Source organism: Malaclemys terrapin, chromosome 9, assembly GCF_027887155.1.
Source record: "Malaclemys terrapin pileata isolate rMalTer1 chromosome 9, rMalTer1.hap1, whole genome shotgun sequence".
NCBI classification, from domain to species: domain Eukaryota; kingdom Metazoa; phylum Chordata; order Testudines; family Emydidae; genus Malaclemys; species Malaclemys terrapin.
In genome coordinates this window covers 14,809,401-14,826,474 of record NC_071513.1, presented here as the reverse complement: position 1 = coordinate 14,826,474, position 17,074 = coordinate 14,809,401, and the positions used below count along the sequence as shown (strand labels likewise).

Sequence of the window (17,074 nt, the reverse complement as noted above, 5' to 3'; positions counted from 1 at the left end):
CCTAGAATATTTTTAACATATGGGGGAGAATATTGTTTTTAATTTATTAATTTTTTATCTTTTAAAAATAAAAGTACTTGCCATTTTTAATGTTTAAAATGAATTAGGGCTCATGAAAAGTGCTACCGCAGTAAATTTGCAGAGTTTCCTATGTTCAGAAAGGAACTAGAGACAGCTTAAGTTAACAGCTTTACCTCAACTTTGACCTCAGACAGGACAACTTCTATGGACAAGAAAATAGTTCAAAAGACTTTCTGCTGAGATTGTTTTTTTGTGACAAGGGCATCTGTTTATTACATTGAGACAACCTACTTCTTTACCCTCGACCAAAAAGAGTAGTCAAAGGATGGTGAATTTTGTTCATTACCTAGCTGAGCTCAATTTGAACCAAAAGATCTGATCTTCTAGCTTTTATAACACAAGCATGTTTAAGTGTTTAGCAAAATATTTGACAGTTATGTGCAATTTAAAGATGAAACAAAAAGTCAAAAAAATTTCCTTTGCAAAAACTAATTCATAGTTTAAACAAGATTAATTGTTGTCATTTCGTCATTTTCTCTCCTTCATCCAATCACGCGCAGCAACTAGAAATAGTAACAATTGCTCTAACCTCCTTCCTCTTCTGTAGCAAAAGTTCCAGCCTATCATTAGCTCGTTTTCCAATTATTTTATTTCGCTCTGCTTCATATTGCCGTTGTGTATTGTCCATGTTAATGCTAAGATTTAATGCCACATTCACTAAAGCAGTCATCAGCTTCATAGCTACAAAAAAGTAAAAAAGTGAGAATTAATTTTAAAAGTTACCTTTGTAACAAAGATGAAAACAAATGAGTTATATTAAATATTCAAGTAAAATACTCTAGTACCACTTGTAAATACAATTGCTACATATATTAAAGTGTTGTGAATATCTTCAATACATCTGTTTTAAACTTTAAGATATCCATAAAAATTACAGACTTTTATTTAAATAAGAGCATAATTTTGCTGATAACTACTAATGTAGAAAAATAAAAAATTACTCAAACTGTATTATTTATTCAAATTGGTTAGCAATACAAGTAATGCATAAAAAGCACAGATAAGACAAACTTGTGGGGAAAATGCCCTAACATTTTTACTCAATAATTAGCTATTTTATTTTATTCTATTTACTTTTTCATACGACCATCATTGTAATCTCTGAACTGCAACATATACATTTATGTAACAGAGCCTTCATTTAGCTGATCATATATAAATGTTAAAATGTGTTGCCATGGAAACATTAAATTAAGAGGACTCCACCATTAAATTAAGTAATACAGTCCACTGCTCAATCACTCAACCTCCAAAAACCAAGTCAGAATTTCTCTCTCATCAAATGGAGGTCACAGAACGTTAGGACTATGATTTTCTCATAGAGGTCACAGAAATCATGAATATGAATAAAATCTGTGCAATCTTGGAAATGGCTGTAAAAACACAATGGATTAGGCCCCAAACTGAGTGGTGTTGTGACCCCATGCACTAGGTCACAACGTCACTCAGGTTTGGACCATTCGCACCTCCATAGTTTGAGTCAGAAGGATGGATGGGCCAAAACTCAGTGGTGCTCCAACCCTGTGCACCAGGTCACAACACCCGAAGCAGGGCTCAGACCCCTGCAGGGAGCATGAGGGGAGGGCTCCCTCTCCAACCCCTGGCTCCTGGGCCTCACCCATTATACGCTCGTATATGTTGAGGTAGCAAGAACTACATTATTTGGTGACCCTTCTGTGATTTATCCTCCCCCCACCCCACGTCTGCAGTGAAATTTATTAAAAATTTCTGTGCCAAAATCATAGTCGTTACCATATTGGGTTTTTCTCATCTCCTCAATCACAGTCTTTACAAAATAAAGGTTTTTTTTTTTAGGATTCTTGTATTTTATTTACAGAAATAGCATAACAGCATTAGCCGAAAATAACCAAGTATGTCTAGTCACTAAACCAGAGACAATCACCAATATATTTAGCCCCACTATAACTTTTGTAATAATGTCAGGGCCAAAACACACAAAGGTCGGGGATGAAATGGTATACTACGAGTAGACACTGCAGGAAGGGGAGTAAAGAATGTTTGAGTAGATATCACTGTAGGAGGGTGTGACAGGGTGCTGAGCAAGAATTGCTGACTCAGCCCTCTGTCACACCAGCTCCCATTAAGGGAAGTAAATTGGATCTGGCTAGAGGAAACCTGCGCCTAATTGGTGAACGGGAGACGCCCATAGCCTGGGGCTATATAAAAGGCTGAGAGGAAGGAAGCCAGGAAAGAGGAAGTGAGTAAGTGGAAGCAGAGCCATATCTCTTCCCTCCTGGGTGCAGACTCTAGAACCCAAGCTGTGTATGGTGAAAAGGTGGTGGGAGCATAACCTGTAAATAAATGGCACCAGTGGCTACTGAACTCCAGGGTCTCTGAGTGACTTTGTCAGCACATCAGGGGAAGAAGGTCCTGCAACACCCTGCTACAGAGGGCAATAGGTTGAGGAACTTTAGCACAAAGAGGTGCAGAAGAACTTTGAGGTCTGAATAATGTGGCATTCTGTGACCTTTAAGGAATGGAGAAACCCCCATGAGGTTGTAGCTATTTTCAGACGTTAGAATCACTTCAGACCAACTAAACCATGACTGTTGGCTAATCCTACTTTAAACAGACTGCATGTATCAATAATACAGATCACACTACTTACTTTACAAAAGTAGTTCCACTGACATGTATGCAGCTACTGATGTGGAGTCAGGACTACAGAATCAGGGCCATAATTTAAAATGATCACTTTACTGGATTTCAATCAGTGGCTTTCAACCTGTGGTCCGTGGACTCCTGGGGGTTCACAAACTATGTCTAAAGGGTCTCTGAAAGTCTGCTGTTACCATAGAACAGTGGTTTTCAACCTGAGGTCTGCAGACTACGTCTAAGATTTCCAAAGGAGTCCACACCCCCACTCAAAAATGTTTAGGGCTCCGAAAATGAAAAAAAAACGTTGAAAACCACTGATGTAAATTAATGTACAAATGGGATAATTCCTGCAGCCTTTACTCAGACTCAACTCCTATTTACTTCAGTGGGAGTATTACTTAGTTAAAGACTGCAACGTTAGACTCCTACTAACTGAATTTACATCAATGATATGGTATAATACACCTCTACCCCAATATAACACGACCTGATATAACAGGAATTCAGCTATAACGCGGTAAAGCAGTGCTCCGGGGGAGGGGGGGGGGGGAAGAGAGGCTGCACACTTCAGTGGATCAAAGCAAGTTTGATATAACATGGTTTCACCTACAACGCGGTAAGATTTTTTTGGCTCCCGAGGACAGCGTTATAGCGGGGTAGAGGTATACAAGTAAGGTAACTGCAAAAGGATGTGACAGAACCAATGTCTTCTGTGGACAGTAACGCCGGTTTACATTTTTGCTTCTTTATCATAAATGCTTTGACAGTGTCTCAGCAACAATCTGACAGCAGGAGCCAATGGGCTATGTCATGGTGTTCTATTCCACCGACCATATGCCTTGAATATACAAGTGACTAAATAACCAGAATACAGTAAATTGTGAAGTTTACCTCCAAATAAGAACTAGTTAGTAACTTCTAAAAGTTGCCATCACCAACTTGGTCAAAAATACAGTCCAAACTCGTTCCTGGGATTTGGTTTTAACGAGATTGAAATTACCACCATCACAATACAAAATTCATCTTAAACCTCCTCAGATTTGGCCACTTCTAGCTGCCCTTTTTTTAGACAGCTTCTCCCACTTGCCTGCGATCTGCATGGTGTAAGAAGCCACCTGCATTTAAGCTACCAGAACTCAATTAACCCTTTCTCAAAAGTATTAGGTTGTTTTATTCAAACACTAACAGCCTGTTACACTGTCTTCACAAGGGACAAATTTTAATTTAATAAATATATTAAAAAAACATGCCAAAGGAAGTATGGATTATTTCACAAGAATATTTAAAAATGTTTTATCAGTGGCTGATTCATGGTTAAAAATTCTTTAAAACTTTTAACTGAAAACAATGCATTCATAGACTGATGTTATGACAGGACTTCAATTAAAGCACAGTAACTTTTTCTGCAAGTAAAAATAGTGAGAAGACAATTATACTCAATTTTAAAAACTATATTCTGATAGTGGGAGGTGTTTAGGGTCATAACAACAGTTCTACTTGCAAAGAATAAAGGAGAACATTGTCAGCATTTTAAAAGATAGAAAATCTATAGGTTAACTTTAACATAGTTCATTTTTATTTATTAGTTCTGTTTATCCATTGATATAAAGCAACAAATGCTGTAAGTAACATAGATAATCAGAGCAGCAAGAGAATTCTTTCCAGGGAACATTTTAATACTAAAAATTACTTTAAAAAATTATAAAAACTAGAACTAAAAAAAAACTGATCCAGAACACAAAACTGAATAATTAAATGAAAATGAAATGACTAAACCCAATGCAACAAAATATGAAAGAGCCAAATACCGAATATTCAGAAAGTTTTACAAAAACAGTCTCTTCTCTGATAACGCTGAAAACTGAAAAGAAAATTTATATAGAAGCTGAATAAATAAAAAAATGCTGACCTGCCAGTGTGCTAGTGTGTCGAAATGCTCTGACTTGTGAGTCCGATAGTCCTGTAAGCAGTGAAATGACTGTATCCATCATATATTCGTCATATATGATACTATACTGACACTGTCGGACCAATACTCCAATGAACTCACAAAAACTGGATTTGAACTTCTTCCATTGAGGACCAGCCATGGTAAGTGGATAATCTCCACTATCCTACAAACACAAAAATATATTCAAACATTAGCCAGCATATAACTATAAAAAATTACATATTGTTAGAATATAACAGTACAGAATACAGATAAGTTGAAGGATAAAAAAAGGTTTGTTCAACCAGACAGAGCCCAGTTCTCTGCTGGCGTAAATGGGCACAGCTCACTATCTGGCCCAAAAACTTATATTTACTTGTCAATTTAATTTTGCTATGCACAGAGCAAGCATTCAACTAGTGGAATTCATTGACATTCCTTGCACAAAAATTTACTGAGCTAATGTTCCACTGACCGTTTTTTTCATAACACGCTAACAAATAAAATAACGCCCCAGAAAAACAACAAAAATATTTAGTATAACCAGAGCTAAATTAACAGAAGGGCCATGTAATCAGAGTTATACACCAAGCTCATGAGCCAAGGAACTATAAGAACATTACAGAACCAGAAACCGTAAAAAGCTAAACTATTACCCCACAAAAATAACTAGTATCTACTTCCTTTCTGCCTCAAAAAAAAAAAAAAAAATCTAAAAGTTAAGGGAGGAGGGAGAAACCAGTGTGCATATGTAAAGATAAAACAAGTAAAACTGGTAAGTGATTTACATTTTCCTTTATTAATTGCTGCTGCAGACCCCCATTTCAAGAGACTAACTAGCAACAGCATATTTCCCAAGGAAAGTTAAAGTGTACTTAATTAAAAAATGATTAAACCACTGTCCTGAAACAACTTCCAGACCTAACTCCAAGCAACAGAGAACAACGCTTTGTGACTGTATAACTCCAAGTGTGAGTTTGATAGATGTTATGAAGAGATGCTCCTTAAACAGTAGCTAATGATTATCTAAGATATATTCCCAATCTTTATGGCAGGGGCAGGCAACCTATGGCACGTGTGCCGAAGGCGGTACCTGAGCTGATCTTCAGTGGCACTCACACTGCCTGGGTCCTGGCCACCGATCCAGGGGTCTCTGCATTTTAATTTAATTTTAAATTAAGCGTCTTAAACATTTTAAAACCCTTATTTACTTTACATGTAACAATAGTTTAGTTATATATTATAGACTTATAGAAAGAGACCTTCTAAAAATGTTAAAATGTATTACTGGCACGCGAAACCTTAAATTAGAGTGAATAAATGAAGAGTTGGAACACCACTTCTGAAAGGTTGCCGACCCCTGCTTTATGATAATGTAACTCCAAACTGGTCACAGACTTGGACACAATGTATAATCCAATTAGAAAAGGTTACTCACCCAGTGCAGTAACTGAGGTTCTTAGAGATGCATGTCCCTATGCATGCTTAGCAGTAGGTGCAGTAGTGTCCCTGTGCCTGGGATTGGAGATCTTTGGTATCAGTGCCCGTTGGGCTGCACGTGCAATACTCGCCCATCTTGCACCATGAGCAATGTCTATATAGTGCTGTGTGGTCCAACTGCCCTCAGGTCCTTCTCTACTGCAGAGTCAATATATGAACTCTGAAGCAGAGGGGAGGAGGGTGGGTAGTGGAGCACCCATAAGGAGACACATCTCCAAGAACCTCAGTTACCATATAGGGTGAGTAGCCTTCTCCTTCTTCGAGTAGTGTTCCTAGAGGTGCTCCACTGTAGATCACTGTAGAGCAAGAGTACCAGGGTTCTGTGTGGCGGATTCTGGGTGCAGGCAGCTCAGTGGGGGAGGAGGGAATCTGGATGCACAGGAGCTCGCTGGGGGGTTCTAGGAACAGGGAGAATGGGACTCTGCAGGGGCATCCAGGTGAAGATGGTTAGGGCTCAACTGGAGGATGGGGGTGTCTGAGTGTGGGGGGCCTGGTGGGAGATCTGGGTGCTAAGGGAGTGGGGCTTGGTGGAGTGGGGGTCAGGGTGCAGCTGGTTGTGGCTCAGTGGGGGGTTCCGAGTGCAGCTGGTTGTGGCTCAGCAGGGGGTCTGGTTGTGTGGGGCTCAGTGGGGGGTCCGTGTGCAGCTGGTTGGGGGCTCCTGATGCAGGTGGTGAAGGACTCAGTGGAGGGCGTCCAGATGCATGGAGGTTGGGTGGACAGGGGGAGCAGCTCCCACTTCCCCTGAGGTTGAGGAGCAACTGGGCCAGGAAGTGGGGTGAGTGGTCAGTGTACGGGGAGCTGCTTCCCCCATCCACCCACGCATTTGGACCCCCTGCACCCGGACCCCGCACCAAGCCCCAACCCCGCATCCAAACACAATCCACGCTGCAGAGCTTCCTGCAGCTGGGGGAGGTTTCTGGGGGTTGATCTGACCCAGCCCCGGCTGCTCTGTGCAGGAGAGGGGGAACTCTGCCTCCTCAATGCTCCGTCCACAGTCAATGCATTTGAAGCAATAAGGAAAATGATGACTTTTTCTCAGACCTCGGCCTCCAGATAAACGTACAGAAATCGATACTGAGGCCAGGATAGCATCAGGAATTTATTGGGGGCCCAACTGGATGCTATAAAGCAGTGATTCTCAACAAGGGATACACGTACCCCTGCGGGTATGCAGAGATCTTCCAGGGGTACATCAACTCGTGGATACTCTGTCTCTGTCGTCCTAAACCTCCTTCCCCTCCCAGCTGGGACTGATGTCCTTGGAGGGCCGGGGGCATCCCCAGAGGCCCCCTTCCCCCTCGCAGTGTCTTACCTCTCCCCTGGCACCTGGGGACAAGCCCGCGCTGACAGGGAAGGGTGAGCAAGCACCAGTGCAGCTTCTCTTTGCTTCCCCACAGAAACCATTTTTCTGAAGGAAAGCAAAGAGAATCTGCAGAGGGACATGTGTTCTGCGCACGTGCAGTGGCTCAGAATTCCCCCCAGGTGCAGAGGGTGGCAAGATATCAAGCCAGTTGTGCTGTTGCTCTCTAACATCCTCTAGGGGGATCTGGAGAGAATCTGCAATCCTGCGGACCTGTTCTTGGAACTGTTTAAAATTATCTGCCGATGTTGGAGGTGGTGGCATGATGGCCTCTTCAGGGTAGGATAAGAAGATGTGGGCTGGTAGTGAAGGAGAGCAGTATGTGACAAAATGTGTTTCCAGGGAATAAGCATGGACTGTTGGGAGCTCTGTATGGAGGAGCGGCGACTCTGGAGTGTCAGAGATGATCAGGTCCATCAGGTGGCAGAACTCTTGCAGTACCAGCAAAAGCATCATCGCTATCAATGGTTGCATATGTATCGAAGCAAACATAGTGGATAACGACAGTGTCGCTGTTACAGCGCTTTCCTTCGAACAACCAGTAGATGGTACCGAGAGAGTCGTCAGCGCCAGGGGCTTCATCAGCGCTGATGCACTTGAAGTCGTTGAGGGGATCGGTGCCAACTGAGATTTTTTTTTTTCCTCTCTGTCTGTCTCAGTCCCGGTTCTGAGTAATGGTGTGCCTATTTGTGGTCCTGCTGTTTTAGGGTCTTTGAACGTCTCAACAATCCCAGTACTAGAGGTGGTCACAAGAGCCGGGTCTCGCCCCAAAGATGTTGAGTGTCTGACCTTAAAAGGGACGCCTTTTCCTAGGTGGCTCCTTGGTGGATGAGCTGGGGACCCATTTCTTCTTGTCTTGGCAGAACAGTGAAGATTTTCTTTTGTGGTGAGCAGCGAGTGGGGACTGGCCACAGAGGAGAGGTATCGGGGCCCGGGTCTGAGGTTGGTTGCAGTGAGCTCTCCATTAGTAAAAGTTTTAGCCTCAATTCACAGTCCTTTCAGGACAGAGCCTTCAATTTGAGGCAGTGGGTGCACTATTGTGATATGTGCCCCTCACACATGGTATGCACCATGATTGGCCATCACTCACTGGGATGGCCTCATGACAGGAGAGGCACCACAACAAGAGAGGCACCCTGGAAATCTGGCTAAAGCCCCAGTAGGGAAAGGCAGAGAAAGGGAAACCTATGTTAATCTAAAAATAACGGGGAGGAAAAAGCCAAAGGAAAAAAAAAAGAGGGGGGTAAAGGAAAGAAAAAAAATTAAAGGAAATAGCTACAAACTCAGAAATAGTTACGAAAGCACTAGTATTACTAAGGGCAGTAAAGACGTATGCAGGACTCTGCTAAGGATTCCATCGCAGGCCAAGGCCATTGAGAAGGAATTGAGGGCGGGTGGACTGCCCAGAGCTATATAGATTCAACTCATGATGCGATACAGGGAGGAGCACATGTGCTCAATGGGTGTGGCTACCGAAGATCTCCAATCCCAGGCGCAGAGACGCTATCACACCTACAGTGGAGCACCCACAGGGACACTAATCAAAGAACAACATCTAAAATTAAGAAAGAAGACTTGACATTTTGGCCTTAATGCCATAGGGTATAAACAATCAAAATATTTTGAGTTATTTCCAAATTGTGACAAAAATGTCTTTTTATACATTTAGTCTGTGCAATCTCATCTCGCCTGGCAGATCCTGAGACCTATGATAAAATGTAGAGAATTATAAACTGATTTCTGAGAAAATCTGTTACCATCTTAGGCAAAAGTATTCAATGAGGTTTTAGAACCTTTTTTTTTTTTTTTAAATACAGAGCAAGAAAGATCAGCCATAAGACCCTGCATCTCATTCACCCTAATGCTCAATGCAACAGCCAATAAGAAGGCAATTTACAAGGAAATAGCATAAACAACATTCCCATGAAGGGTCAAAGGATAAAACCATCAATTAGGTAAGACCCAAATTTAAGTCCTGGGGACTTATGGGTTCATCAACTAATGGAAGTAAGTTTAGCAGTTATTTTAAAAAAAAAAAAAACTTTAACTGATGAATAAGGACAAAATTAAAGTCCCCTCATACACACACACACACACACACTAGGCTGACATGGACAATCAGTGAAGATAAGGAAAAGCTAAGATTCTTCAGAAATAATATAATCCAATATCCAGGGAATCTAATTTTCTTTAAGCAGTTATTTTATTATTTGTATTCTAATAATCCCTCATTAATTGAGATTGTCGTCCCTCTGTGCTAGGCACTGTAAACACACAGTAAGAGACAGCAAAATAATTAAGAGAATAGAATAAACTTTCAAATTTCAATGCACTTTACTTACTTATGGAACCTTGATTCCAACAAGACCTCTAAACTCTTCAAAGAAAACTAGGACCTGATTATTGAAACTGATAGGTAAAGGGACTCAAGATGCAGATGGAAGAGTCAGCTTTCCGTTTAACAAAGGAAGGCTCCATTGCAGAGCTAACAGACTGGAGTACCACAAGTGTATAATCTAAGATGGGGCAAACAATATTAGCCAAATCCAGTCCTTATACTTTTCCCCAGTATCTTCAGGAGAAGGAGAAACTGAGCAAAGGCATCAAGAACCCCTTTCCTTCAGCACAAGGTGGCAGCTCCCTATTCAAAGTTTATATCCATATCCTTGTATGGCATAAAGTAAAATCTCTTGCACTTGATATTTAATGCTTTATTACAAAAAAAAACCACTCTAGATGTGTGTCACTGAAGGAAAACAGAGAGGGGCTATGGAAGTCTCTAGAGAAAAAAAATTCTGCTCATTTTGGCCCTTGAGACTGGTATGGCTAGGGATATTTTTCACTCTGCTAAAGAAAGTGATTAGCCCATTCTGAATTCATAATTCCAACAGATGAACTACTCCAAATTAAAATAAAGTACACTGCATACCTTGCAGCCTGGCTGAGTCTGTTCCTAACAAAACTGACAGCGTTCTGAACAAATAGCATATCTTAATATATTACAAGAGACTCCATTTAACATTTAGAACACAGCAACATTAATTAAGAATAGGAGCACATGATTAGGGGGCTGGAGCACATGACTTATGAGGAGAGGCTGAGGGAACTGGGATTGTTTAGTCTGCAGAAGAGAAGAATGAGGGGGGATTTGATAGCTGCTTTCAACTATATTCCAAAGAGGATAGACCTAGACTGTTCTCAATGGTACCAGATGACAGAACAAGGAGTAATGATCTCAAGTTGCAGTGGGGAGATTTAGTTTGGATATTAGGAAAAACTTTTTCACTAGGAGGGTGGTGAAGCACTGGAATGGGTTACCTAGGGAGGTGGTGGAATCTCCTTCCTTAGAGGTTTTTAAGGTCAGGCTTGAGAAAGCCTTGGCTGGGATGATTTAGTTGGGGATTGGTCCTGCTTTGAGCAGGGGGTTGGACTAGATGACCTCCTGAGGTCCCTTCCAAACCAGATATTCTATGATTCTACGAATGGGAAAGAAATACATTGGGGCCTGAAGACATCTCATGCTGTTAAAGGAACCAAATGGACCTGAACTCTTCCAGTGAACATCCTTGATTTTCTTTCTGAACACCCTCCTAAGATGGCTATGGCGTGTCTTCTATGGCTCCCATTTGCAGCAAGGCCAACATCTCCTCTTGTAACTATTTTCTAGGAGACTGTTCCCTAAAAAGGGAAGGGGAAGGAGGGTTAGGCTTTGGTATGGTCTTGAACTAGAGGAAATACTCTTATTCAGCCTCCAAGACCAATATTTCTAAAGGATTTGCCTTCCATGCCAGATAGCCTCCAAAAGGTGGGACAGAAGGAAAAAAACTGGGCACAGGATTAGTTTGAGGCCCTCTTGGGACTGTTGCCTAGAAACAACATTCCCTACTTCTGAAGTAGCAAAGATTAAGAAGGAAAATCTATCTCCTCTATTGAGGTTTCCAAGGTTACCCCGGCTCAGTATTAATAATCTGCCTTTGGGAAGGACTAAGAACGGTTTTCTTGGAAATCTGAAGGATTTCATTTGGAAGGCAGGCTGATCTAAGCACCTTGCCAGTGATTTGGCGGTCTTCATCTTTATTATAGCCCTCAAAAGTCTTTCAACTGAAATAGATCATCACCGTCAAAATACAGGTCAATAAACTTGGCACCCGTAGCGTGGATGTAGTCTTAAAGAGAGCTTCTAAAGCCTTTCCCTTAGAATTCGGTAAAAATGAAGTTCCTTGCCACTAGGCAGTTGATACAGGGTAGTTCAAAACCACGCTGGTAGGTTCTAATAATTATTCATTAAAAGGGAGAGAGCCATCTTGTCTTACTCCTAAAGCTCAAGGATACAAAAAAGTTTGTTGGACATCCCTTTGCTAGTTTTTCATAGGAAATCCAACAGATATACCTTTAGAACACACAAGCTGTGAAAAGCCCTGATGGCACTCAGGGGAGTAGAAGAAATGTCACCACAGTTTAATACTTTTTTTGGAGGCAGCAATAGGATCTAGATATCATGATCCCCCTCTCCCGCCAGTTGCTGATCATGTAATTTGTTGAGAAAGGGAGGATCATAAGGCCAAAACCCCCAAGCGGGTAAAACACAGAAAGGGTGTCAACTAATCCATATAAGCCTTATATAATCAGGAGCTGATCAGGGAGACAGAAAGAGGGTGTGGAGGGCACAATCCTATATTAGTGTTGGACTTTCCAGAAGGAACAGCAACTGAATAGGGTGGAAATTGGTTTCCTCAGATCCAAGAAACCCATGAAACTGAGCAAATACTCCAGATGGATCCAAGAATCTCCCAGAATCAACATCACCACTAACTTGTTATGCAACAGAGACATCCAAGCACCAGTAATATATCTGCATGTAATCAAGGGAATGAAGGCTCTGGAGAAAACTATGGAGCTGACCTCATGATGGGCTTGTCACAGAAAACTGAATGGAATCATCTGTTATCTCTCCATCAAAAGCCTTAGGATATTAGCAGCTGGCAGAGAGAGGTGAACCATGACTATTAGAGGTAATGTAGTATTTGTACTCTCGGTAAGTAGAACGTAGGGCTTGCTCAAGGGACATACATACGTGCCCCCCAACTGTTTCAACAGTCACACTGCCAGGTGTGGTATTCCCATAGCCTGGCTATATAGAACCAACATCACGAAGAATGTGGTTTAGCTGGGTTAATGGGTGGTGGTTTGAAAGATTTTTAGCCCTCCTAAAACAGTTGTTTCTCAAAGTTACAATCTAATCAATCGAGTCAGTGATTACTTATTTTGATTTCTTAGCAATGAACATCTCAGACCAATACCACACTATTTCCTCTTAAAATTATACAAAAAGAGGAAGGCAAAATCATTTTACCAATACTTGCTGAATGACTGAATGGCATTTAAACTTACTTAAAAAAATTCCTTTAGATCAGTGTTTCTCAAACTGGGGTCACCGCTTGTGTAGGGAAAGCCCCTGGCGGGCCGGGCCGGTTTGTTTACCTGCCCCGTCCGCAGGTCCAGCCGATCGCAGCTCCCACTGGCCGCGGTTCACTGCTCTGGGCCAAAGAGAGCTGCTGGAAGCGGCACGGGCCGAGGGACGTACTGGCCGCCGCTTCCAGCAGCTTCCATTGGCCTGCAGCGGCGAACCGCAGCCAGTGGGAGCCGTGATCAGCTGGACCTGCGGACGGGGCAGGTAAACAAACCGGCCCGGCCCGCCAGGGGCTTTCCCTACAGAAACAGCAACCCCAGTTTGAGAAACACTGCTTTAGATCTTAGGAAGTCCTACTGATGAACTCCATTCCATTCTGATATTGCAAAAGGTATCATTCTATGATGCAACAACTAACAAGTCTGCTCAAACATGTACCCAACCTACAAAGCTCAAGTAAGTCATGTGTGTGGATGTTGCAAAGAGAAATAGGTGCAAGATGATAAAAATGAAAATAATTTTTTTTGAAACACACACACACACACACACGAGAAAGACAGAGACCTTAAGAACTAATTCCCCATTCCAGTAGACTGCTCTCATAACTATGTCATCACAGAATAATGCTGAACCGAGGAAGGTAACAGGATGCAATGGGAACTAAACAAGATTTTTAAAACTGGAAGTTACTAGTTTTGTACATATTGAATAAAAACTAACTGTATTAATTTGAGGCGTATTATTTATCACAAACGGGTTTTCAGTTTTTGCTTTGCAGTTCCCTCAAGGCTGCAACAAACCAACAAAATGTCATCCAGTCATGTCAGGTATTACTGCTTTCATTATGAATTTCCTTGATTCAGTTACAACCTAAATACTATTTAAGTGAAGCTTCTGTGCATGAACATTATAGGTATTGGAAGTTTACCAAATAGTTAAATAGTCACATATCATTTGTGTGTGTTAAAAACCAACCTTCTTTCTAACAGAACTTATAATCATGCTGAAATGTAAACTGGGAGTAGCTTTTAAGTTCCTAGTTTACCCTTTAAAAGAATTAAAAGAATAGAACATTTCAAGTAATCTGTATATCCCAAATTATGAACTTATTACATTGGGTTTAACTATGCCAGAATGGCCAAAATAATTACCAAGCACATGGTTTTACAAAAATGTATTGTTTATGTCCAGAATAGAGCAGCAGTATTTGGACCTGTCTGAGACAGCAGCAAAAGAAAGACGTAGAGAGCAATTATACAAATGCAAAGAAATTTGGATTCTGTTTCTTGATACATTTGGATAAAGAATGCTAAGATAGCCCAATAATGCCAGACTTCCATTCCATCTGACCTCTCTTTTTGTCCTCCCTCTTCCCGCCCCTCCCACATCCCCTTTTCTGCCTACGTGTGTGGGTTTTTTTGTTTACTGTTACCCCTACCCTAATGTGTTATATCTATGCAGTGAGGTTGTAGCCATGTTGGTTATTAGAGAAACAAGGTGGGTGAAGGTAGTATCTTTCCTTGGACCAACTTCTGTTGGTGAGAGAGACAAGCTTTTGAGCCACACAGAGCTCTTCTTGAGGTCTGGGAAAGGTACACCTAGCATTACAGCAAAACACAAAGTGGACCAGATTGTTTAGCATAAGTAGTTGGCACAGAAGTTGGTCCAATAAAAGACATGACCTCACTCACCTTGTCTCTCTAATATTATAGCTATGTCATACTGTCTGATTTTGCAGTTCTGACATGTTGCGTAATTACGTAATTTTATTGGATAGCCTGTGAAATGTGCAGTATTTGGTGATATACACAAGCTGTAAATCATTTACCTTTTTTGTATTTTTTTTTAAATGAAAATTAATTTAAAAAGGAACCTGGAAGCAGATGAAGTTGGGCCTTTCCTTTAAAAACTGTTGATGCTACTGAAAAAACTTTGTTTTTTAAAATGATGTCATCAGGCTCAGCCACTCCTTTCAATAACTCTCTTCTTATGCTGAGATTTTAAACTTTGCAATTCTTATTTTAAAAAAACAGAATACTTTAAAAAAAACACAAAACTTATTTTTAATTTCTCATACTCAGACTGAATTCAAATGTGACTTAAAAATCCACAACACTGTATACAATAAAACACTCCATTTGATTTCATGATGAAATGATGCATTATTTGAGATTTTCAGTCATGGGATGAGTTATTAACTGGTTATAAAGTTGTGCCAAATATGGTAATTTTTTCTAATATCAACTTTTTCCCCATGTTATCAATATATTTTATAGTTGCCCCTAGTTTAGAAATTTATTACTGGGAGCATTATCATGCAGCAACCTGATAAGTGAATTTCAAAATCATTAGATTGAAAGAGATTCTCAGAACCTGTGTGTGTTAAAACAGTTACCTCATCAAATTCTTCAGTCATTTTTCGGATTATTTCAGAATTCTGCATATGTCGAAACATCTCCGCTGTAACAACACCTACAATTCAGACATTAGATTATTAATACTGTAGATATAAAAGAGGCATCACATATTAGCTAGCATCTGAAAAAAGTTCAGACAACTGTCAATTTATAGGACTTTAAACATCTGAAGTTTTTCATATAAAATAAAATTATACAGAAAGACGAAAAAATATATGATTTAGTCAAACATATTCATTGTCTGTACACTAACAAATTCTTTAGAGCACTATTAATGTAACTATTGATGTTAAACAGAAGAAGCACCCGCATATATTTTGGGAAACATTATATATACAAATTTAATTGATAAGATTCATATATTCTCCTTCAAATTGTAAAAAATTTTAGAAGTACATCAATTTTTCAGTCTAAAAACATGGATTGGCTGGCTCCCATTTCTACAAGTACAGACGCAATTATTTATGAGAAATTTAGTTTGATATATTTGAATACAATCATTTTACAAAGTTACATAATTCCTTGCAAAATAATGCAATTGTGAGATAATCACTAAGGACAAGATATTTTAAGGTGACAAGCTCAACTCAAAATGAAACGAGTATTTGAATGCGGAATATAACATGACATCTTATAGCTTTCTTTTCATCAGTGCTCCCTCCCTCAAAAAACCCAAAGGCAAAAATAAACAAAAAAAAAAAAAAACAAAAAAAATCAAACTTTCAAGGCTGAAAATTGAACATTCAAATTTTAAGGCAGGAAGGATTAGAACTACTGTAGAGATAGGTTGCTCAGAGTTCCAAATGAGAGGAACCACTGCATCTTTAGGATCCTTTCCAGCCAACTAAGGCACAGCAATGAAATCAAGAGTGAACCAATCTCCACAATCCTCACCCAGAGGTCTGATGTGGTGTGATGCCTTTGATGACAAAGGGTATGTTTTGGGAAGTGGGGGCTCCTAGAAGACCTCTCCTACTCAAGATTGAACTACAATCATTGCAAAATATTAGATCCCAAGTACCACACCTGCTTTTGTAGATAACGTGGAATATCTCACTTCTGAGAATGAATGGCATTTGCACCTGACCACAACACTGGATGAGAGATTGCATTCATGTGAACTAACCTTACAGTATCTAAGGTGTTAAATAGAATCATATAATCATTTTCCACACTTACTGGTACTATAAAATGTTTTAGAAGAAGTTTTCAGCTACAGACATTACGAACATTAACAGGTGGATTTTAAAAAGTGATACGAGGGCATAAAAAAGACCTCTTGGTTCCTATTTCAACTATACTCACTGCTTCATGACATGGATCATGGTAAAAAATAAAGGACTCTGGAACTTCGGTGCCAATATCAAAAAGATGCACTACTGAACTCAGTCCTGCTCTTGGAAGTGTAGGGAGCTCTAGAAAAAACGGTTACCTTCTGTAACTGTTGTTCTTCGAGATGTGTTGTTCACGTCCATTACACATTAGGTGTGCGTGCGCCGCGTGCACGGACGTCGGAAACTTTTCCCTTAGCGGCTCCCGTCAGGCCGTCAGGGCCCCCTCCTCCCGCCAGAGCGGCGCCCCGCTCTAGGGTATATATCCCTGCAGGCCCGACCCCCTCGGTTCCTTCTTGCCGGTGACTCCGACAGAGGGGAAGGAGGGTGGGAAGTGTAATGGACGTGAACAACACATCTCAAAGAACAACAGTTACAGAAGGTAAGTAACCGTTTTTTCTTCTTCGAGTGATTGTTCACGTCCAT

The 17,074-nt window shown here is 40.7% G+C and overlaps 1 protein-coding gene across 5 annotated transcripts in view; it reads right to left on the bottom strand.

The window, feature by feature from the left end:
• Positions 1-17,074, bottom strand: part of STAG2 (stromal antigen 2) — a 177,112-nt gene that overhangs the window by 76,060 nt on the left and 83,978 nt on the right. For all 5 annotated transcript variants that reach the window (XM_054039120.1, XM_054039122.1, XM_054039123.1 and 2 more), the window contains 3 exons: positions 15,296-15,372; positions 4,610-4,814; positions 611-762 (listed from right to left, as the gene is read on the bottom strand). In XM_054039120.1, the coding sequence (XP_053895095.1) occupies positions 611-762; positions 4,610-4,814; positions 15,296-15,372 (434 nt within the window). The remainder of the gene's footprint in view (positions 1-610; positions 763-4,609; positions 4,815-15,295; positions 15,373-17,074) is intronic.